This window comes from Notolepis coatsorum, assembly GCF_963971535.1.
Source record: "Notolepis coatsorum genome assembly, chromosome: 19".
Lineage (NCBI taxonomy): Eukaryota > Metazoa > Chordata > Actinopteri > Aulopiformes > Paralepididae > Notolepis > Notolepis coatsorum.
Genome location: NC_140183.1, coordinates 41,115,672 through 41,141,060, shown reverse-complemented (window position 1 = coordinate 41,141,060; position 25,389 = coordinate 41,115,672). Strand labels below are relative to the sequence as shown.

The 25,389-nt window shown below is 43.4% G+C and overlaps 1 protein-coding gene across 1 annotated transcript in view; it reads left to right on the top strand.

The window, feature by feature from the left end:
- The first annotated feature begins 8,293 nt into the window (after positions 1–8,293).
- The window catches only part of smg5 (SMG5 nonsense mediated mRNA decay factor), a 94,686-nt gene continuing 77,590 nt past the window's right edge, over positions 8,294–25,389 (top strand). The window contains exons 1-3 of the mRNA XM_084336248.1: positions 8,294–8,718; positions 9,125–9,223; positions 22,657–22,780. Coding sequence (XP_084192374.1) covers positions 8,654–8,718; positions 9,125–9,223; positions 22,657–22,780 — 288 coding nt within the window. The 5' untranslated portion in view covers positions 8,294–8,653. The remainder of the gene's footprint in view (positions 8,719–9,124; positions 9,224–22,656; positions 22,781–25,389) is intronic.

Sequence of the window (25,389 nt, the reverse complement as noted above, 5' to 3'; positions counted from 1 at the left end):
CGCCTGTCTCGTCCGCAGTACTCCAGGCTCAGGTTACAGCCTGCTGCCTGGTTTCCCCGGTGCGCTGCCTGCTTCCGTTGGTTAACCTTTTTGAGTGCTTACGGCCATGCTGACTGCCTGTGTTTCAGAGTCAGTGTGCCAGGCGGTGTGCTATTGGGGGGAAAGGGCCCGCTCTTGGAGGGGCCTTATCCGAATACGCTGGCGATTCTAAGTGACCGCCTGGTGGGGTCTTGATGCCTGGCGTCATTGACCTCTCCGGGCCCCCTTTTTCCAGGGGATCCAGTCCCTTCGGTGGGTCTGGGTCTTCCTTCGCGCTCCGCTGCTACAGCCTTGCCACGGGGTTGGGTTGCTCTTGACCCCGTGATTTTGGGGGCAGTAACAAGGTTTGTTCCTTCCGTTCGTTCCCGGGTGGCATGCGGGTTGTGCGTGTGTGTAGTCGTGGGGTCAAGCCACGGTCTGCTCACCCTGTGCGTTGGGTTGCTTGAGTTCCTCTTCGCACGGTCGGATCCGTCTCCCTCCCGTAAGCTTCCAATAGGGGGGGTATCCTCCATTAGGGAGGGTCGGGGGGCTCGGTCCTCCCCGGTCTGATGGTTGTGGGGGGCCTCAGCGGGGTACATTTGTCGAGCTATGGCTCCCGCTCAGCTCCTGTTATGCAACTGGTGCTGAGCGAAAGCCATAACGAAATAGAACGTAAGGTTATGTATATAACCAAGTTCTATGAGTCCGGCCCTTGATCATTCATTGTGGTGAAATTTGTTGGGAAGGAGATGAGTGTGTGGCCCCACCCCTGCTTATGTAGGCAGCAGATGGGGATGTGGTCAGACGGATGTTGGTATGTAAAGGTACATTTTGAAATGTATTCAGTGCATATCCACTGAAGCGAGATATTATGCAACTGGTGCTGAGCGTCACCATAACTCATAGAACTTTATATACATAACCTTACGTTAACCGTCTAGTGTGGTAGTGAAAGGTTAACCTTCTTTAGTGTGGTAGTGAAGGGTTAAGCCACAAGCGGCAGTGGGACAATCACCAGGCTGCTGCGGAGGCTGGGCGCGTCTATATTAAAGGCAGCCCAAGAGTGCTTCCGCGTTTCTCTGATTGGCCACGACGCCCATGTGACCGTGGCAGAGCGGCAGAGCGGAAATAGGCTGCTGCTCCGGCGAAAGAAAGACAGGCATTCTATTGCCATGCTCTGCGATAAACTCTAACCTTAACCAACTCCGAAAGAATGCCTAAACTTAACCCTAACCTCAACCAACTCCGAAAGAATGCCTAAACTTAACCCTAACCTTAACCAACTCCGAAAGAATGCCTAAACTTAACCGGCTTCTATATACTTCTAACCAGACTTTCTAGATTGGAAAAAAGGTTAAAAAAATTATAGGCTATGTTAACAAGTTGTCAGAGTGTCCCATGTATCATTTTAATTTTTTTTTATTATTATTATTTTTTTATTATCTTTTTCCCCCTTCTTTTTCCATTTTTCTCCCATCCCAATGTTAGTCGTTATGCCAATTCCCAATCCCCTTCCTGGTCGTTGCGCCCTCTACCCCCTACTGTCGGTCTGGGAGGTCGGAGACTATCACATGCTTCCTCCAACACATGTGTAGCCAGCCCACCGCTTCTTTTCACCTGGCAGCGCGGACTCTCACTGCGAAAGTGTAACGTGTGGAAGGTCACACTACCTCTCCTAGATCCTTCCCTTGCTGTGCAGGCGCCCCGACCAAACTGTAGGAGTCGCTGTTTACAACTACCAGGATGCGTGAATACTTTCGACAACAAAAGTTTGTTTTCCGCGTGCGAGTTTTGCGCTCTGATTGGCCACTGACCCCACGTGACCCTACGCTATTACGCCCCCCCCTTATCGCCGCCAGTTATCTGACACTCTACAGCTTCCGTGACTTCCTCGCAGAACAGCTGTTTCCGTATTTATAATATTGGAAACGCCGCGCTGTGAAGCACCTCTGTATTAAATGCCGACTCATCAATCAATCAATAACAACATTAACGAGACTCTCGTTGTGTCTATTCTGCTAACGCTAACGTTACCTCTCATTGTGTCTATTCTACAAGCTTTAACGTTACCTAGGCTCTCGTGTCTATCTGCTAATGTTAACGTTAGCATTAGCATTAGGCTAACGCCAAGCTGTAACGTTACCAGTCTCGCGTCTATCTGCTAACGTTAGCATTAGGTAATAACTAGGGATGTCCCGATCCGATCACGTGATCGGGATCGGCGTCGATCACGTGCTTTTCAGAGGATCGGGGATCGGGAAAAAATTATAATAAAAATCGGCAGTCAAAAAAAAAATTTATTCAACAAACATGACCATGTCCACGTCTTAAACTCATACGGAGGCCTTAGTTTTGGTTTTAAATTACATATAATATATCATCATTAATGTATTTATTGTCACACAGAGCAGAATAATTGTCCACAACAAACACTTTCCCTTTAATTTACACCATTGCAACAAACACATTCCCTTTAATTTAGACCGGTGTTCTGCCACAACGCACGTCGCTCCCGAAACACGGTTAATATCCACTGACTTGAGCAGCTAGACTTAATGTCAGAGGTTTGGAACTAAGCATTTTAAAATAGAAAGTCAAGCCAGTTGCAATGTTTGCAAGGAGGACAGGCTGGAGGCGAAGTTTTCAGACTAACTTTTCACCTGGAGGATAACGTCAATTATTTGCCGTGACTGAGGATTATCGTCGGCGTTTCAGACCAGAATGGACCATTACGTAAGTCGAACACTGAATGTATACTAATGTGCAAACATATATTGAAACTTTTAATATTTCTCATAATGAAGCAGAAGCACATTTCTCAGGCTGAATGTAATAACAAAAGCCTCCGCGCTGGCGCGCTCGCGCCCCGGACTATAGGCAACAGAGGGGCGCGCGCGGAGGCTTTTGTTATTACATTCAGCTTGACAAAAATGCGTCAAAATTGATTACTAATGTGAAAGATCGGATCGGAAACGATCGGATCGATAGATATTTAAAATCACATGATCGGGATCGGATCGGCAGCAAAAAAAGGCGATCGGGACATCCCTAGTAATAACCGGTTTAAAATGGATGGTGATTACCTCACGTTGTGTCTATTCTACTAGCATTAACGTTACTAGTACAAACAATCAAACCAAAACATTGACATCTAACTTATCTTTAGATATTTACTCAACCTTCAATTATATGACGTGTCCCTTTGTTGCCTTCATTTTTTTAAGTAAACACTAGTCACATTATTTACAGTGTACAGTCTATGTGATGTGGGTATGATGGTAATTAAGGAATGGTGAATATTATGTTTAATGTAAATATGTGTATACTGGATATGAACAGCAGTATTATAGGCCTACAGCAGTATTGTACAGCAGTATTGTACAGCAGTATTGCCAGCAATATTATCCATTATTATACATGACTATTCTATGCAAGTAGGCTAAGCTATTTTACAATATTATACATGAACTACGTGCAATTATGCATAAGACTACATAAGACACTATGGGTATGTCAGGTGGTCTTGTGGTCAAAGTTATGTCTGTGGAATCATATATTTATTTTAAAATGTTTGGACTTTATGGTGTTCTTGTTTTGTTCTTGACTTATTTACTTGTCATAATAGAACATTCTAGAACATTTGTGTGATGTCACAGTATGATGTCATAATAGAACATTCTAGAACATTTGTGATGTCACAGTATGATGTCATAATCAAACAGTACTGAACAGATAGACTAAACAACATAGATTGAAGCCTGCATTTCGCAACCAAGGTGCCTTCCCTACCGTTTTGCTGTGGAAAGAGACAATACAATCAGTTTTCAATCAATCAATCAATCAATCAATCAATCAATCAATAGAGAGGGGGGTTACAATTTAGAGGAGAGTCTAACTTCAAGAAACGGGCTGTTCATTCAACAATGTATGTATATTTCAGTTTGTGGAGTGAATATGAGTTGCATAAGATAATAGAGTGTGAAGGGGTAGGAATATATACATTTACACTTCATCCTACTCCTGCTTGTTTGTTTTTTTAATCTGTTTATTACTTGTTTTTTATTATTATTTATTTTCAATTTATGTTCGAAATAAATAAACTCATTCATTCAAGATATTGTGTGAGCAAAAGTATAGTTAATTTACTCATACAGCTCACAGCGCGGCCCGCCCGCACAGTGCAATACTCCAATTCAGCCATTGGGTGGGTGGTGCTGCTGAGCGGTCCTCAGAGCGCCGGTCCGCGTCTATGCTTTAAGCAAGTGGCTTGTCCTTCCGCGTTGCTCTGATTGGCCACTGATCTACGCTAGTTTCGCCCCCACTCTAGTTATGCCCCCACGCCGGTATGAGCGCGATAATAATAATAATGCGAGAGCCCTCGCACACACGCAGGTTTTTCCCCCACGCTGGTAGATAATAATAATAATGCGAGAGCCCTCGCACACACGCACGCCCACACTAGTTCTGTTATGTGGTTAGGGTATGCAGGGGTGTAGCTCCAGATTCTGGGCCCCATGAAAGAATGTATTTGTAGGCCCCCAGTGAATTTTTTTTGGCGCATAATATCAGCAGTTCAGCACCTGCACTGTTGGTGGGTGAGCCTAGTAAAGGATGTCGCATTGCGTTCATCTTCAATGAATGGACCAATGCAATAGTCTACCAAAGCCCCCCCTCTCTATATATATCTCACACACACACACACACACACACACACACACACACACACACACACACACACACACACACACACACACACACACACACACACACACACACACACACACTTCAGAAACAAACATAGTATCAATGAGAGCATCAATAATACACCTGAGTGATGTCTAGTAAATTTTTTTTTTTTTTTTTTTGTGGGCCCCCCCCCCCCCCAGTGCTGGGCCCTTGGAATCATCCTAAGCTACCCCCCCCCAGCTACGCCCCTGAGGGTATGTATGTTTTTTAAATAAATGCCCAGTCTTGTGCTTTGTCACCACCTGTCAATCTGTTCTGTTATTGGTCCATGATGGCAATAAGTTGATATAGACTTTATTCTGTCAACCTTGACAATGTATGGTTAATGCTATTGATGTAGACTCATCAACGTATTTTTAAATGCTTTGTCTAATAAACTAGACTAAATATAGCCTATAGAACAGATTTTTACAGCCTAATCTAAAACAGATTTTTTACACATTGGTTCAAACATGATCACGGAAGGTGACAACCCTAACATGTCATGTTGTGTCACAACAGAATGAGTAGGTGAGTGTTAGGCCTACAGAAAGTGTAATCTATTGATTGACTTGCGCGACCTAGTCAATTCGGTAGAAGAGTCTGGTGGGCGAGATTATGCCAGCCTGATCTAAAAACTCCTGCCTGTGGCTGAATAATGAAGCCCAAAGTCGCGTCACGCGCAAGAGCATATTACCTACTTATGCCGTGCTCAATATTAAAACTCACTGCTCGTCCACCCATAACCCAGAGATAAGCAATAATGTGCAGAGATAAGCAATAATGAAGTCGTGTTTTGAACATTTATGTTGTGTTGATGGAATCATGTTAATATAGAGAGATGAAAACAATACAATACGTTATTTCAATTGATATGAATAGCTAGTTACGTTAATATAGAGAGATGAACATTATTTCGATTGATATGAATAGCTAGTTACGTTAATATAGAGAGATGAACGTTATTTCGATTGATATGAATAGCTAGTTACGTTAATATAGAGAGATGATAAATTAATTAAACGGAAAAAAATTATAAAAAATTTAACTAAGAGTGATTTAAACTTGTGACCATAGGCTCCACAGCCAGCTGACGAACGAGTTGAGCTAAGTGCGTCGATGTTAAAACTGAGTGACTAATGCATAATTTACACTTGTGCCAATTGCGTGCGTTTGTCTAATATGTCATGTTCTACGATACCCATTTCAGCATGCGTGTGTGCAAGGGCTCTCGCATTATTATTATTATCTACGCTGCGTGTGTGCGAGGGCTCTCGCATTATTATTATTATTATCTATGCTGCGTGTGTGCGAGGGCTCGCATTATTATTATTATTATCTCTACGCTCATGCGCTCGCTCATACCGCCGTGGGGGCAAAACTAGCCGGGGGGGGGGGGGGGGGGGGGGGGCGAAACTAGCGTAGATCAGTGGCCAATCAGAGCAACGCGGAAGGACAAGCCACTTGCTTAAAGCATAGACGCCGCCGGTCCTGAGGACCTGAGAGTGCCGCTCTGCAGAGCCGCACAGAGCCGCACAGAGCAATACTCCAATTCAGCCATTGGGTGGGTGGCGCTGCTGAGCGGTCCTCAGAGTGCCGGTCCGCGTCTATTCTTATCCTAACGGATTTATGCTTCTGCGTTCGCATTTTGCGAATCTGATTGGCCACTGCCGTTTCTGGTGCGATCTGATTGGCCACTGATGTTTCTGGTCATGTGACATGTGCGCCCAATCGCGTGACGCGCCCATTGCCGCCTCGAACAGCAGCAAACGACCTAACGCCTAGTTTATCACTGGTTAAGCTTAGGCGACTCTTTCGAAGTTGGTTAAGGTTAGAGTTTGGAATCAGGGCTGGCGTTCTATCGCCCTGCTCTAAGACAAACTCTAACCTTAACCAACTTCGAAAGAGTGCCTAAGCTTAACCGGCGAAAGAACTTGCCGTCACATGATTGGCGCGACCAGAAACGTCAGTGGCCAATCAGAGCGCAAAACGCGAACGCGGAAGCATAAATCCGTTAGGATAAGAAGCGTAATTTGTTTCCGTAGCCGCATTTTGCGGAGACGCTCTCTGATTGGCCACTTCATGTGACATGTGCGCCCAATCGTGTGACGCCTGTTTCTACACCACTAAGCCACTAAGCCCATGTGACCCTACGCTAGCACGCCCCCCTTATCGCCGCCAGTTATCGCTTACGCCTGCGCATGTGCATGAGCCGCGACAAGCGCCTTCAATGACAGCTCTCATTTGCGAATGCATAAACTATATCTTAAATTATGGCTATGTGTCTAATATGGCCATCGCTTATCAATGACTTGTTTTGTTTACATCAGGGTGGACGCTGTTGCATTCGCAAATATGAGAGCTCTGTCAATTGATAAGCGACGGCCATATTAGACACATAGCCATAATTTAAGATATAGTTTATGCATTCGCAAATATGAGAGCTCTGTCATTGAAGTGGGTGGTGGCAGCGTAACAGCGTTCACCCTGATGTAAAGTAGCGATTTTTTATTGGTTTGTCATGACAAACCAATTACATAATCCAACATATGTGTAAAGAAACAACATATTCCAGTTAACGGTATATTTTTTTAATGATTCATTAAGGTATAAATTAGGTTAACTGGAGCTGCGTATTGCTGGCTCTCATATTTGCGAATACAACAGCGTTCACCCTGATGTAAACAAAACAAGTCATTGATAAGCGACGGCCATATTAGACACATAGCCATAATTTAAGATATAGTTTATGCATTCGCAAATGAGAGCTCTGTCATTGAAGGCGCTTGTCGCGGCTCATGCACATGCGCGGGCGTAAGCGATAACTGGCGGCGATAAGGGGGGCGTGCTAGCGTAGGGCCACGTGGGCTTAGTGGCCAATCAGAGGAACCCGTAAACCGAATAGCGTTGTAGAAGGCATAGACGTCGCCGGTTCTGAGGACCTGAGAGCGCCGCTCTGCAGAGCTGCACAGTGCAATACTCCAATTCAGCCATTGGGTGGGTGGCGCTGCTGAGCGGTCCTCAGAGCGCTGGTCCTGAGGACCTGAGAGCGCCGCTCTGCGGCTCTGCAGCTGCATGCTTCTCAGACTGGGGCAGAAACAACAAACCACTAGATGGAGCAACAGCCTATTTATAATATGCAAAAATACCAAATAATTAATATGCACAATAATCTATGTATATCTCTATAGGATAATATGCAGCTATAAAGTACAGTTTCAGTGTAGGCTAGTTATTTTGTGTGGAGGGTCATTATTCTAAAAAGTCGCAGAGATGTATGTGGTTGTGCAGCCCTTCATCTCAAGGCCACTGCCTAAATGCAATTATTAATCCTAGCAGGTTTAATTTTAAATGTCTATACATTGAATGACTAAATGGTAGACCCTACAAATATGATTACCAACCCAGAATACATGATTTCCCCTCTCAATAAAATACAATGTTGGGTTTAGAATAAAGGGGGGGGGGGGAGAGAACATGGCAACCCAGATGTAATCTCGTTTACACTGTAACCTCGCGGTATTCAGACAGTCATTGCCTTAAAGGAATAATGGCCGTCTTCGTAGCGATGGCTGAAACGGGGAACAACACAATAAACATATCAGGGCGTTTTAGCTGACGGGAATAGTGTGGAAATCAGGCACCCCCTCCTACCCGGTTTTCAGAACGCTTGGGTAGAGGGGGTCTTGCCAAAGGTTACAAGAAACGAACGAGACTTGGGTTAGGTGGACAGAGGGGGAAGGCTAACATTAGCTAGATAGCTAGTTAACGCTAGCTGGACTATCAACACGGTGGTCACTACCGGGGAGGCGAAGCCCGAGCAGCCGTGACAACTGGGGGTTCGGGAGGGTCTGAGGGGACGCTGACTACACGCTGGAGCGTGTGGTTAAACTGCTGGCTAGTTGCTAATATGAGTGAAACCGGGCAAGATAGCGAACCAGAGGCGAAAGTCCTTCTCATCAAGCGACTTTACAGGTGAGTTATCCGGGCCGTTTCATAGCTTAACGTGAGCTTTATGTTGGCTAACGATAGCTAGCTGGTCGTTTCTTGCTTTCGATCACCAATCTCTTCTTGCGACCCACCTGTCTAGTTAGCGGATTAGTTAACGACAGTGACCGACGTCTATTAAGTTTAACAACAACACAACAGACTTACCTCCTCACTTAACACACCTAGTGTGTTTTAGCCACTGTTTGAGTGGTGGCTGCCTAACGTTAGGGGGTACATGAGGTAAGATGATGTACTAAAGTATTTTAACTGGTGGAAATTCGACGGGAAGAATCCTAACGCTACTCAAACAACGTTGGCGATGTCTACTAGCTAATGGTGTCAACCTCTCAGTTCCGCCCGTCAATACCTGACTCTCCTTATCATTCATCAGGGCTGTGGTGGAGTCTGTGCACAAGCTGGATGTGATCATCGGGAGTAAAGCATCCTACAGGGAGGTCTTCAAGCCAGAGAACATCAGCCTTCGCAACAAGTAAGCTCAGCTATTTCTGTTTATGGAAAGAGATGTTGCTGACAATATGTGTAGTAAGTAAACAAATAACTAAATTACACAAGAAGTATACTTTTGGTCTGGACACTTGACTACTAAATGAAGAGAAGGTAAATGGTGCATTGTTCCTCACATTCACCCATTCACTCATACACCGATGGTGGAGGCAACCATGCAAGGTTGTCTTTCAATCAACAAGTTCTAGTTGCAAGTTTAAGACCGTGTGTGGGATCGTCTGACAGTGTTCACTTTAGAAATTCACCACAAAAGCTCAAGCTATGTTGTTAGTTAGTTGCATACTACCTTATCAAGACCTGTGAAGGTCTGTATAAAGGCTCCATACAGCTGTTAGTGACTCATCATTCTACTGTCAGGCAAATAACTTGGTACATTTATGTATCACACTGGAGATTTCCCTTAAAAAGCCACTAAATCAGCTACTATATTCAAATAAAATGTGATACAGGAACAGTGTATTGCACTACCAAAGCTAACTAGCATGTCCCATATGCTCTGTAAATAACTATGTACAGATACCGAGATGTCACTCCATGTTACCTGTTACTGCACAATGTTGTTTTTTCATTTTTGATTCTATTATATGTTGTACCACTGTATTGCACATCGTTGCGGGCAAGACCACCCGCATTTCATTGTATACCTGTATGCCGTGACAATTAAAACTCTTGACTTGACTTGATACTGAACTGGCAAAAGCAATTTATTGCCAACTGAAATGTAAGGCGAAAGGGTCTAATGTTTCAACTAGCAACTCTCACACATCTGTTGAACCAACCTACATAACAACCCTCCTCTCTGGTCCAGGCTAAATGGGGAAGCATCAGTAATACAATAGTAGAATCATAATCATGGATTTAAGAAATTACGGCGAACTGTCGGGTTATAAGATAAATGAGACTAAATCAGAAGCCATGATGATAGTGGGAACATGGCCAACACATCTGAATAGTATAGCACCCTTCCACTGGGCTAGAGACGGATTCAGGTATTTAGGAATTATTCTGACCAGCATCAGTTATATCAAGCAAACTACGAAAAGTTGATTGTACAAATCAAATCAGACATGGCCAGATGGGACATTTTACCTCTCTCCCTAGTGGGAAGAATAGAATCAATTCGAATGAATGTGTTACCTAGATTTATTTTCCTCTTCCAATCTCTACCTATACCAATACCTGCCACTACCTTCAAGAGGTTGGATAAACTCCTATCCAAATTTATCTGGCAGAGGAAAATACCTAGAGTAAGGCTCAAAACACTGTTTGCCAAAGAACACGGGTGGTCTTGGTCTGCCAAATCTAAAAAACTACTACTAGGCAGCTCAATTACGCATACTTGTGCATTGGATACAAAAGGACCTAGATTCCGTATGGGTACAGATTGAGCAAAACTCAATTCCAGAGACTCCTCTCAGATCCATAATATTCCTGGGGAAAGCATACTGGAAAAAAATTAAGATTGGTAACAAATGGATTACAAATACATTAAAGGTGTGGGAAAGTGTAAGGAAAAAGGGGGGAGGTCTACGCTCAAGATCTAGGGCCATGCCAATAGCAGACAATACAGAGTTCCGTCCAGCTATGGAGGATGGGGGTTTTAAAAAGTGGGCGGACTTGGGCCTGGTTACTATCAATCAATTAATGGAAGGAGACTGTTTGAAATCGTTTGCACAGCTACAGCAATGTTTTGATCTGCCTTCGAAAGACATGTTTAGATACTTTCAAATAAGACACTGTAATGACTCAGTGAGTGGGAAGCAATTAAGAGACGCCAACAAACGTGGAGCGGTACTTTATTAACACTGTGGGATATTTGTGGATATCCTGAAGAAGAATGTTCTCAGTCAACCGAGGTTTGGATAATAACAAAGGTTTATTAACCAAACCGATAGAAATATACATAGTACATAGAGAGAATGGCTGAGGGGCTCTCCCCAGGTGATCAGCTGAAATGACCCAGGTAAAGCGACCTGGATTGTTCTCGGGAGGAGCCCTATATAGTTAAAAGGGGGGGAGGTGGTCCCATTTGATGGGTCAAATCGGGGGGGACACACACAGGATTGGGGAGAAAGGGGAGGGGAATGTCTTTACATGAGGGCATTATATTATTCCACAACACAATAGAAAAAAACTTGATGGAAAGAAAGCAGATATCCAATATTTATAACATGTTACAACTAGATGATCCAGGAGATACCGCCCATATTAAAGAAAAATGGGAGTTGGAGCTAATGTGATCATAGAAAATGAAGAATGGGAGGACCGCCATTCAAGCAATCATAAAATCACAAATAGCTCTATGTGGAAGGAGTTTGACTGGAAAGTGGAAAGTCAAGGGCCCTCATTTATCAATGGTGCGTACGCACAGATATGTGCGTAACCCGTGCGTACGATCATTTCTAAGCAAAGTGTGTGACTTATCAATTTGAACGTGTGCTTGACTTTGTGCATATATTTACGCACAGCTCAGAGCATGCGTACCTGGCACTCAGCGGTAGAATATGAATATTGCAACGCGGAAATAAGCGTCCGTGCATTAGTTTCAACACTGGCGTGTTCTGTATGACCCGTAATTCATTATAGTTAATTGTAAAATAGCGACAGTAGTGTAATTATAACGGGCTCACGTGTGAACAAGAGGTTGGCCTGCTTGTTTGGCACGGGGGGGGGGGGGGGCAGACGCAGAACACCCACCTCCAAACGCGATTAAATATTGTTTAAAATAAAAAGCGAAATAGTATTATTTTGTGTCATGTTTCCAAATAAGATTGGTCACAACGAAATGCTTTCTACTTCAATTTGTTGGTTAGAATAGATGACCTCCGTTGAAACTTCAGAGACTAACAGTCTATTTGTGAGCTCCCGCACAGACGTGATAATAATAATAATAGCTTCATTTTATATAGCGCCTTTCAAGAGACCCAAGGTCGCTTTACATAGGGGGGGGAAATAACAAAGTAACAAACATAGTGGACAGACACAACATATAAATATGATGATGGAATTTTCAAGTTCGCGTTTTTATTGATCACATAGGCAGGCTATACATGGCATAGGCTACATGGCAGTGAGATTCATTGTTCTTGTACTCTCCAGTATATGCTATTGTCAAGAAGGAAGTACATTCTTTTCAATCGTGCTTTAATTCGTATAGCCGAGAAGCAGTCTCCTATCAGCTTCATTAATCCCGACCCATCTCAGCGACAGCCACAGCATAACTGAGACCGGCTATGGAAACTGTTGACAATAATGAGTGTGCTCTCCCGTCATCCATTCAGAGTGATTGACACCAGCTGAGTGATTGACTCATTACGACCAGCTGAGTGTGTGTATATAAGAGCGACCTTCACAAATAAAAATGTTGCTTCCTTGATACACGAATCCTGTCTCACAGCGTTTTATTCCTTCTCTCTATATACTGTATAGTCCAGGTTATGATGTCTAGCCAATACGCAATATCCGACATTCAACAGGTTATGGGCCCAGAGCGCTAGAATCATGACGACCAGACAATCGGAAGGGAATTCGCGTTGGTCTCGTCTAGCGTTTGACGGAGATGAACAAAAGTATGAACTGTGGGAGACTTAAGTTCATGGGCCATCTCCGGCTACAGAGACTAAAGGACACTCTCGAAACGGATCTCCCTGACGAGGCGCCTGCTGTCGAGTTGAGAGAAGATGGTGAGAAAAACGCATTGATATACGCAGAGCTCATCCAGTTTCTGGACGATAAGAGTTTATCACTGGTAATGCGAAAAGCGTCTGATGATGGACGGAAAGCCATCGGAATATTGCGCAATTATTATTCGGGTTCAGGGAAGCCAAGGATTATCAGTCTCTATATAGAACTGACTACACTGCACAAGTCTAGCAGTGAAACGGTGACTGACTATGTAATTCGGGCAGAAAGGGCAATAACTGCACTGAGAAACGCAAATGAGACTTTGAGTGATAGTCTACTCGTGGCTATGGTATTAAAAGGACTGCCCGAGGCATTTAAACCCTTTGCGATACATGTCACACAGAGTGATGAGACTATAGTGTTTTCTGAGTTTAAAACTAAGCTCAGGAGTTTTGAGGACACTGAGAAAATGCGCGTTACCACATCGGATGACAATGTTATGCGAGCCCAAGCCCTGTCTGACCGGGGTGCACAGAATGCCCAGAGCGCCTGCATTCAGAGCGCACAGCGTACAGACATTATATGGCCAAAGTGGGCATATGAGAAGGACCTGTCGACGCAAGCTGTGGTGTCACCACTGTAAAAGCTCCACACATCAAGGGGCGACCTGCAGACGGAGACCGGAGCAGAACGATGCGCGAGGCGTGTCTGTGCAAGTGAGTTGTCATGACAACAACACATATGCGTTTCTGACGAGGGAAGGCGATCCAGGACGCGGTGTTAAGAAGAAGGGCCTGATGGTGGACACCGGTGCGACTGTGCATATAATCACCGACCTGGCCAAGTTCAAGGTGTTCGATGACGGATTCCAGGCCGAGTCTCACTGCGTGGAGTTGGCTGACGGCACGAGGAGCAACGGGGTCGCAGAGGGGACGCGGAGGTGTGCTTGATTGACAGCAGAGGCAGGCGACTGACTACAACACTGAGAGGGGCGCTGTACATCCCCTCATTCCCGCAGGACATCTTCTCTGTGAGAGCAGCCACCACTGGTACTGGAGCCACTGTGATCTTCAGACAAGGAGAAGACGTCCTACAGCACAGAGACGGTACTGAATTTCACATCCATGAGCATAATAGGCTGTATTATTTGCCCATGGTGGATGACCAATGTGATCAGAGCAAGGGCTGTTTTGATATACAGACATGGCATGAAATTCTAGGACACGCTGATGTTGAGAAACTCCAGCCTATTGTTGATGGTATGACTATTAAAGGGAAAATAGACAAGTCTAAACTGAACTGTGAAGTGTGCACTCAGGGAAAGTTTGTACAAAGCTTCAACAGGAAGCCTGATGTGAGAGCCAAAAAGGTTCTAGAGTTGGTGCACACAGACCTAGCAGGTCCTATTGACCCAGTGTCCATAGATGGGCATAGATTTACACTTTCGTTTACTGACGACTACTCAAGTACTGTGTTTATCTATCATCTGAAGCATAAGAGTGATACTGTGCAAGCAACAGAGCAGTTCATAGCTGACACCGCCTCATATGGGAGGATCAGACGCATCCGGTCTGATAATGGTACAGAATACACTGGTAAAGAGTACCAAGGGCTACTGAGGAAAAATGGTATAAAGCATGAGACGTCATCACCATATTCGCCACATCAGAATGGTACTGCAGAACGCCAGTTTAGGACTCTTTTCGACATGGCTAGATGCATGCTATTAGAGAGCAAGCTCCCAAAAGCATTATGGCCTTATGCAGTACAGACTGCAGCTCAAGTAAGGAATAGATGTTTTAACAATCGCACTAAACAGACACCTCACATGCTGCTGACAGGGAAACGTCCTAATATGTCTAGGATGCAGAAGTTTGGAACTCTGTGTTATGCCTACAGACAGCACAAGAAAAAGTTAGACCCTAGGAGTGAGAAGGGCTTCTTTGTCGGGCATGACAAGAAGAGCCCAGCTTACCTGTTTTTCTACCCCGACAGTGGAAAGGTGAGGAAGCACAGGCTGGTCAAATTTATGCCAAAAACAGTAGGTGAGCAGCAGACACAGACTGAGATATCCATAGATGATGAGGATTTTGGTGGGCCACTTAGGGCTAGCACAAGCAAACAAATGGATGCTAGTCCAGAGACTGCTAAACAGCAGATTCCTGTGACCAGGCCAGAGAACAGCCAGGATCAGGCTAGAGAGGAACAGGAGGTCAAACAGGAGTCTCCACGCTATCCTTCTAGGGACCGGAAGAAGCCAGATTATTTTGGTGATAGTGTATATGAAGTAAGTCAAGCCCAGACACAGGTTAATGTTGATTATTGTTACAAAATGTTGTGTAACATACCTTTAACTTACAGTGATGCAGTGAAGTCACCCGAATCAAAGGAATGGGTCAGTGCCATGGAGGATGAAATGCAATCACTGAGAGAGAACGGTACATTTACTTTGACCAACTTGCCACAGGGCAAAGTTGCAGTGGGGGGGTCGATGGGTGTATGCTATCAAGAAAAATGCAGATGGTACAGATAAATACAAGGCACGATATGTTGCTAAAGGCTACAGTCAGAAAAGGGGTGTTGACTATGGAGAGACTTTTTCTCCCACAGCTGACCTGACAAGTGTCAGAGTATTGATGCAGAAAGCTGCACAAGAAAATTTGATTTTAAATCAGATGGACGTTAAAACTGCCTACCTACATGCACCGATAGATTATGAGATATACATGGAACAGCCAGAGGGTTATGCACAGACATCTGGCACAGAGACATTGGTGTGTAAACTAGAGAAGTCACTGTATGGTCTAAAACAGTCTGGCCGGAATTGGAACAACATGTTACATGACTATCTAATTGTGAATGAATTTGTGCAAAACCCTGCTGATCACTGTGTATATACAAGAGAAACTGAGCATGAGAAGGTAATCATGATTATATGGGTTGATGATTTGGTTCTTGCAGCCAGTAATAAGAATGCAATGAAGGCTGTAAAAGAGATGCTCACAAAGAAATTTCAGATGAAGGATATGGGCAGATTGACACACTTCCTAGGAATCGACTTTGAACAGTGCGATGGATGTGTGACAATGTCACAGAAGCAATGTGTAAAGAACATGCTAGAGAGGTTTGACATGCAGGACTGTAAACCCAGATCAACACCATGTGAGCGGGCACTCGATTACACTGAAGGGGCAGGAATAATGAACAATGTCACCCGGTACAGAGAGGTGGTCGGTAGCCTAATCTATCTTACTATGTGTACTAGGCCAGATCTGTGTTTCATAGTGAGTAAACTGTCTCAGTATTTTAACAAACCAACTGAGGAACATTGGGCTACTGTCAAACATGTATTGAGGTTCTTAAAGGGCACCAGTGATAAAATGTTGTGTTACAAGAAGTGTAATTCTGATTTGAGGTTACAGGCTTACAGTGATGCGGACTGGGCAGCAGATGTCACAGACCGACGCAGCACAACAGGGTACTGTGTTAGTCTACATGAGACTGGTCCATTGGTCTCATGGAAGACCAAAAAGCAACAGACGGTGGCATTGTCCACATGTGAAGCAGAGTACATGGCACTAGCTGCAACCACCCAAGAGTGTTTACACCTGGTACAACTGCTGACACATATGGATGCATGTAAGTATGCACCACCCATTGTCCATGAGGACAATCAGGGAACCATAGCATTAGCTAAGAACCCAGTCCGCAGACAAAGATGCAAACACATAGACATAAAGTACCATTTTATCAGATCTACAGCACTAAATGGACAGATCTGTTTGCGATACTGTCCCACAGATCAAATGGTGGCTGATGTATTTACCAAACCAGCAACTAAGGACAAACTAAATAGGTTCTCAAAGGTTATGTTTGGGAGAGAAACCACATCAGTGTGAGTAGTGACCAAGTGGTCACATTTTTTGTTTTTCTTGTTTATTTCAAAATGTTATAAAAGAGTGCCAGTGAAAAAAACGGACTGTGTAAATAATGAAATCTAATGATTTATGTTCTTGTTTCACTCAGGAGAGGAACCATATCAATGACGGCCTTCGTTTGTTTAATGGAATGTAAAAGTGTTACAATAACTGATTGTTATTAAATTGTTTTTGTTATTATTTTTCCTTCTCCAGTTTAGATAGGTCAGTAGGATAGCAAGTGGGGGTGTTGACAATAATGAGTGTGCTCTCCCGTCATCCATTCAGAGTGATTGACTGATTGACACCAGCTGAGTGATTGACTCATTACGACCAGCTGAGTGTGTGTATATAAGAGCGACCTTCACAAATAAAAATGTTGCTTCCTTGATACACGAATCCTGTCTCACAGCGTTTTATTCCTTCTCTCTATATACTGTATAGTCCAGGTTATGATGTCTAGCCAATACGCAATATCCGACATTCAACAGAAACAAATCATAAATACTGTAAATAAAATAGCCTATAACATTATAAAAGATATAGGCTATACATGGGTCAGTCAGCGGAGATTTAGCCATTTGATAATAGGCTATGGCCAAACGAGGGCCTGTAGCCTATAAATATTATTAAATGTTTTCATAAGCGTAAAGATACAAGGACAACAGTTATATTAGCGATCAAGTTAGTTTATTGTATGCAGGCTTCGCGGGGCTCAGTGTGACATGTCTGTGCCATGCTGCGTTATGCACAAATTACTGTTGCATGCATAATGTAGGCTATGCATATATAATCTATATAGGCTATACCTGATACCGACATCAAAATAGATTGTATGTCTACAAATCATATTAAACCATGCAGGTAGAAAATTGTCGGGAAATACGTAGCGATTTGGAATCAAATTGACGGAGAACTTTAATCCCTGGGTATTAATCGAACTAAACGAAGAAAGGCAGTCATATTCCAGCATGGTTATTAATGACACCAACGCCAAACAGTGGTTAACGGTCTTTATTAGTGTTTGCGCTGCCCAGGCAGCAATGCCAATGGTATTTAGGAAGTTAATAGATATCATATCCGACATCACGTCTGTCAGCCTGTCGCGTATTTCTCCCATAACACGCGTTCGCTCGGCTTAGTCCACTTTTCCACATTTCATGGGGGTGTTTCATTACCGTATATGGTTAATTACGGGCAGTACTATATGCAAATACTTAAAATCGTGCACGAGCGCGGAGCGTAGAACAAATGGCATTTATCAACACGGAGTGTGCGTAGAACCTGTGTATGCACGTTTGATAGATCCCGATTTTTCTGTGCGTAGAGACATTCTAAATTCTGTGCTTAACACTTTCAGTGCCGGCCGTGTTTTCCTTTTTACCCCCTTGAATGCCGCCACCCACTTCAATGTTAGCGTTAAAAACGCATAATCTATGTTTTAAATTATGGCTATGTGTCTAATCTGCCCGTCGCTTATCAATGACTTGTTTGCAGTCAACATTGTCGAAACGGATTGTTTTTTAATCGGTTCATATCCTTTTTATAGCATTTTTCGAAAAGCTATCGTTTTCAAAAAAAAATCCGGAAAATAGAAAGATTCCCTCATAAACGGCATTTATTGGAATATTCTCGAATACACTAGACACGTTGTCATTTGTCGGCCTATTTATGAATCGTTTTCAAATAAACGCTAGATTATCGATAGTATATGTGTACTTATTAGGGATGCACCGAATGGGAAATTCTTGGCCGAAACCGATACCGAAAATAGGAAACAGTTGGCCGAAAACCGAATGCCGAAAGGCCGAAAATGATTAATATAAATATATATATAATGTTTATTTTTTTTTTTTTTTTAGCTACCTGATTATGGCTAAACTTAACTTAAATAATATTAATAATCACTATTATGGGCCCATAAAACATTTATTCAGCACTTTTGAATGCATACATTAATTCCAGACTGTTAAGACTAAAAGACTACAACGATTGATGACGACTTCCTGTCCTCGCATTTCCATTTCCGGTTTAACGATACATTTTCAACAACAGATTGCTGCTAATTAAACACTTCATTTAAACGGAGTAACGTTAACGTTATGTCGAGTTCATACGTGTAGTGTAGTATGAACTCGTCATAACGTTAACATTACTCTGTGTCATGGGCGGCTACGTGGCGTAGTGGGCAAGGCGCTCGCCACGAATGCGGAGACGCTGGGCTCGCCTGTTCGAGCCCAGTGCTCCACATTGCTTTCAGTTTAGCTGGTCGTTCATACTAATACACATTGGCCGTATTAGGGGGTGGGAAACTGATGGGTGGGGATCGGGCGTTGTGGACAGCGACTCCTACAGGTCGGTTTGTGCGCCTGCGCAGTAGAATCAGGAAGTGAGCCTCCCACGCGTTACTCCTCGCCACTGAGAGGTCGAGCTGCGCAGGTGAAAAGATGCGACTGCTGTTACCTCAAGTACCGGAGGGGACTTGTGCTATGTATGACTTAGTCCACATTGCAGCCGGCTTGTGGGAGGCAAGAAACAGCGTTCGTGACAGGGGAGGGTTGAATTGGATGATACGAAATTGGGATGGGAGAAAATATAGAAAAATGGGAGAAAAAGTGGATAAAAAAAAAAAAACATTACTCGGTGTCCACTGTTGCTGCCACCGTTGCGTCGCAGATGGATGGTACACTGTTAGCTCCGTAGCTAATCCGCTCCTAGACTACTGATAGCAGTACCGTTAACGTCGGAGCTGATCAATACTCAGTTTTTTTTAATTTAGTTTAGAACCGGGTTTCGGGGGGCATCCCTACTCCCAAGAGGAGTTGGTTATCACAGGCTGTCGAATGCAGGAAGAGCTGCCAAGCTGCTCACGTTACATGTTGCGCATGCTACCGGTATGTCTGTAGTCGCGTTTTGATGACGTCATCACAACAACACGTTATTTGACTTTCGGTCATATATTTTCGGTGCTAAAACCCTTTCGGCCAAAAGCCGAAAGAGCCTTTTTAACCATTTTCGGCCGATAATTTTCGGTAGCCGAATTTTCTGTGCATCCCTAGTACTTATGCACGCTATAGAAGCGAGCTGAGAAATCGATTACCTCATTTCCTCAACATCACACACACACACACACACACACACACACACACACATACGGGACACGCTGTTATCTCAGTGAATACAGCTCTGATTATCCTAAAACTGGTAACATAGACTCCTTACCTTAGATCAGATGTTCTCCAAAAAGATTATTCCAATTCCTGATCGCCATTCCAAATATCGATCGCGTTTATTGATTGATTATTGGCTGCTTTAAATATATATTCCAGGCTGCTTTCCAACTCGCGATCACTTCCATGTTCATCAGATCCCTCGCCAGCATAATGGAGCCAGTTGGCTCCCCCCACACAGATCCACCAGTATAATCGAATGGCCTGCAGTTACACAGGGATAGACGATAGGGGGCGGTATTTTCCCATCTGAGCTCCTAGAGGGGCTGCTGTACCAACGGGAGACTCGAGTCGGTTGATGAAATATGAATTCAGATCACTAATAAAAAAATCAAACGACAATACGCGTCGTCGGCACTCAACGGGGGGCATGAAAAGATGACATAACACGTCGCTGGCACTCAAAAGTGTTAAGAACGAAAATAGAACACTTTCTAAGCATTGTTGATAAATGAGGGCCAAGGTCAGGTACTTTAGGACTCCTCAAGTTCTCCGGATTTGCTGGTGGGTCCTCACCACTATGTTGGAGAGGATGTGGAATGATCGGAGATCGTACACATATTTTCTGGGATTGTCAAAGTGCAGACATTTTGGGTGAATATAAAAAGTGAGATTAAAACCATTCTAGATCTTGACTTGCCTCTGAATTCATCTTACTATATCTTGGGATGTATACCGAAAGGCACATACTATGGGGATACGTTGTACATCTGAAGAGTGATACTGTTAATAGCAAGGCAAATGATAACTATGGCATGGTTACAAAATCAACCACGACAGTCAAACAATGGACCAAGAGATTGAGACAGATGTATACAATGGAAGAAATGACTGCACAATTGCAACTGAAAAAAGATATATTTATGCAGAGATGGTTGCATGTAACTTTGTACCTGGATACACACTAACATGAGTCTGACCTACCTCCCTCTCTTTTATTTTTTTTTATTTTTTCGTTTCTTTTCCTATGTCCTTAAAAAATGTACGGTAATCATTTTTCCTCCCCTGGGTTGTTTACGAGGCGTACTCGGTTTATACTGCTTATTTTGTTTATGCTGAATACTTTGAAAACAAATTGAATAAGATGGAAGAGCTTGAGTGGCAAAAGTCATTGAATATGTGAATCAAGTATATACTGTATGATCAATGCAATGTGATGTTCACTATGACACAAAATAAAATAAAGTTCAAAAAAACAAAACAATAGTAGAATCACTGAAACAGAGTAATTTCAACAGACTCAGTGTAAAGATGGTTTCCTTCGGTATCATCATTATAATCGTTTTCCAATCCGCACGTGGCTCTTCAGCTGCACATTATCCCAACTTGTTAAACTTTAACATTACAACTGGGCTGTACTATAGGTAACACTAGTTTGAACCAGGGCTTCTGTTATCCGGTAATTACTGTGTTTTTTACCAGGAAAATCTGTTGATGTCCAACATTTTAAAATCTTTCCAGTCATAATGTCCCTGTGAAAAGAGTTCCCAAGTGGGCCAAAGTACTCTGCTTGATCCCCGTCTCCAGTGTGCCGTCTCCTCTGTAGTGTGTTTGTGTGTGTCTGTGTGTGGGCGCTGTCCGTGGTGCTGAACTGGACAGCGGAGCTTGGAGGCTACTTTAATTCTCTCATTTATTTAACCCCACTCCCTGTGCATAACTCGCCCCGAAGTCCGAGTGTCAGACTAGCTCAGCCATAAGGTTGTTGATGGAAGAATCGGACAGCTGTCTGTGTTTTTGTGTCAAGTTAAATAAATGGAGAGACCCTATGAGGCCTGCAAACCATTGCCTGTGTTAATAATTAGTAACGTATGGAGCTGATGTGTTGTGTTGTTTTTACCACTAGGCCATCAGGCTTCTAAACTCATAAACCTTAATATTCCATGTTTCATGCTTACATAACTGTTTACATAAAACACAACTATGACTGCTGCTATTGAGCCATGACTGCTACATACCCAATGTGCAATACTGTTGTATACACTTGAGGGAGCTGTGTGTGAAGCTGATGTGTTGTATTGTGTTCAGGTTGAGGGAGCTGTGTGTGAAGCTGATGTGTTGTATTGTGTTTAGGTTGAGGGAGCTGTGTGTGAAGCTGATGTGTTGTCTTGTGTTCAGGTTGAGGGAGTTGTGTGTGAACTGAAGCTGATGTGTTGTCTTGTGTTCAGGTTGAGGGAGCTGTGTGTGTGAAGCTGATGTGTTGTATTCAGGTTGAGGGAGCTGTGTGTGAACTGAAGCTGATGTGTTCAGGTTGAGGGAGCTGTGTGTGAACTGAAGCTGATGTGTTCAGGTTGAGGGAGCTGTGTGTGAACTGAAGCTGATGTGTTCAGGTTGAGGGAGTTGTGTGTGTGAAGCTGATGTGTTGTATTGTGTTCAGGTTGAGGGAGTTGTGTGTGTGAAGCTGATGTGTTGTATTCAGGTTGAGGGAGCTGTGTGTGTGAAGCTGATGTGTTGTATTCAGGTTGAGGGAGCTGTGTGTGAACTGAAGCTGATGTGTTCAGGTTGAGGGAGTTGTGTGTGTGAAGCTGATGTGTTGTATTCAGGTTGAGGGAGCTGTGTGTGAACTGAAGCTGATGTGTTCAGGTTGAGGGAGTTGTGTGTGTGAAGCTGATGTGTTGTATTGTGTTCAGGTTGAGGGAGCTGTGTGTGAAGCTGATGTTCCTGCACCCGGTGGACTACGGCCGCAAGGCTGAGGAGCTGCTGTGGAGGAAGGTCTACTATGAGGTCATCCAGGTCATCAAGACCAACAAGAAGGTAAGGCCATATTGATATCTCCTCCTCCATTAACCATTCAATTGCACAGGACTAGTATTAGTCTGTGGTCTTAGAATCTGCCATGTCCGTAATTTTTTAAGTAGAAATTCCAGGGCAAATTATCTACCATAATTCGGCAAACACAGAGGTCATCTGATAATATTAGTCCACTCCCATGTGAATCGGCATCTCGGTGATTAGGAGTCGTATTTAATTTGTTTTCGCTGTGCCTCTTTCCCAGTTTAGAATTATGGAGGCCTTGTTAGAAATTATAAATGAAAGGGTTTTACAACATTTTGAGTGCTGTCCCAGCAGCATATCAGGTGCACTAGTATAATCACCCACCCAACTAGCTTCTTTTATTTGTGCCTCACCACTTATTGTTACAACACATCAGCTTCACACACAGCCTGAACACAATACAACACATCAGCTTCACACACAGCCTGAACACAATACAACACATCAGCTTCACACACAGCTCCCTCAACCTGAACACAATACAACACATCAGCTTCACACACAGCTCCCTCAACCTGAACACAATACAACACATCAGCTTCACACACATCTCCCTCAAGTGTATACAACAGTATTGCACATTGGGTATTTATGTAGCAGTCCTGGCTCAATAGCAGCAGTCATAGTTGCATTTTTATGTAAACAGTGCAAGTAAGCATGAAACATAAGGTTTATGAGTTTAGAAGCCTGATGGCCTAGTGGTAAAAACAACACAACGCTGTCAAGTCACTCTAATAACGCTGTCAAGTCACTCTAATAACGCTGTCAGGTCACTCTAATAACGCTGTCAGGTCACTCTAATAACGCTGTCAAGTCACTCTAATAACGCTGTCAAGTCACTCTAATAACGCTGTCAAGTCACTAATAATGATGTCAAGTCTCTAATAACTAGGGATGCCCCGATCGATCGGCCAGCGATCGGTATCGGCCGATATTCAGTATAAATATGAGATCGGTGATCGGTGATAATGCTTTATTTTCGCCGATCGTCAAAACTGATCGAAAAACATGATTCAATTCTTGCGGAGATCTCACTGCTGACTTCTCTCTCAGACACACAGCTGCCTGCAGCGTACGGCCCCTCCTCATCCCCAGCCCCTCCCGCACTCGTGTAAACAAGAGGCTCCTATGCCTCGCAGTCTGCTATAGTCTGGTGCATGCGACGTGAGCTAAAATGGCCAAAAATGCCCTTTCGGCTTTCGGCCGAAAGAGTTTTTTCACCGAAAATATATCACAGAAACAGAAACAACCTGTAACCTAACGCGTGTTGTTGTGATGATGTCATCAAAACGCGGCTTCAGTCATTACATGCTTAACGTGAGCTTTTCAGTCCTGCGTTCTGCAGCCTGTGAAAATTCCTCTTGGGACTCGGGGGAGTCGCGCTGTTTCTATGTAAACTCCGCGCGCAATGCTTTATATCCTTATTTACTATATGCCCGTCGCTGTTAATCACTGAGTGATAGTGATCTAATATGCATATTCTTCAGAGCGAGAGGGGGGGGGGGGGTTGTGTTTCTCACATTGACGCTGTCTGTCGTTGATAATATAATCTGAAGAGCATTATTATTATTACTGTGCCAAAGTCAAGAGAGCACATTCATCTGGGGACTAGAAAGGTGCGCTCAGTAGAGCACAGATGTCCACATGTCTTCTCTCTCTCTATCTATCTATTTCTCTATCTCTCTATCTCTCTCTCTCTGATTGATTGATTGAAAACTTTATTAACAGATTGCAGAATGGGTCCAATACAGTACAGCTCAATACACACAATTGTTAAGGGGATGCAGACCAGAGAAATACTTTTGTCTTGTTTACATCAGGGTCCCCCATTTTCAATTCATCAGGACATATATGACATACATGACATACAGATAGACAGTACTGCTACATCTATACATTTATGACATACCAGATTTGCAAATACAGTACTGTTTGTGATACAAAAAGACTCATAATAGTGATTATTTATTATTTAAGTTAAGTTTTGCCATAATCATATATTTTTCCATAATCAGGTAGCTGAACAACATTGGTAAAAAAAAATTCTATTCTATGAATAATTTTCGGCCTTTCGGCATTTGGTTTTCGGCCAACTGTTTTCTATTTTCGGTATCGGTTTCGGCCAAGAATTTCCCATTCAGTGCATCCCTACTAATAACGCTGTCAAGTCACTCTAATAACGCTGTCAAGTCACTAATAATGATGTCAAGTCACTAATAACGCTGTCAAGTCACTCTAATAACGCTGTCAAGTCACTAATAATGATGTCAAGTCACTAATAACGCTGTCAAGTCACTAATGATGTCAACTCACTCTAATAACGCTGTCAAGTCACTAATGATGTCAACTCACTCTAATAACGCTGTCAAGTCACTAATAATGATGTCAAGTCACTAATAACGCTGTCAAGTCACTAATGATGTCAACTCACTCTAATAACGCTGTCAAGTCACTAATAATGATGTCAAGTCACTAATAACGCTGTGTCACTAATACGTCTTCTGTCTTTGACAAATTGGAGCGTGGAACAAAATGCACAAATTCCATCCCGTGCACATCCAAGTCCTCTCCACCCTCAGGTGTTTGGT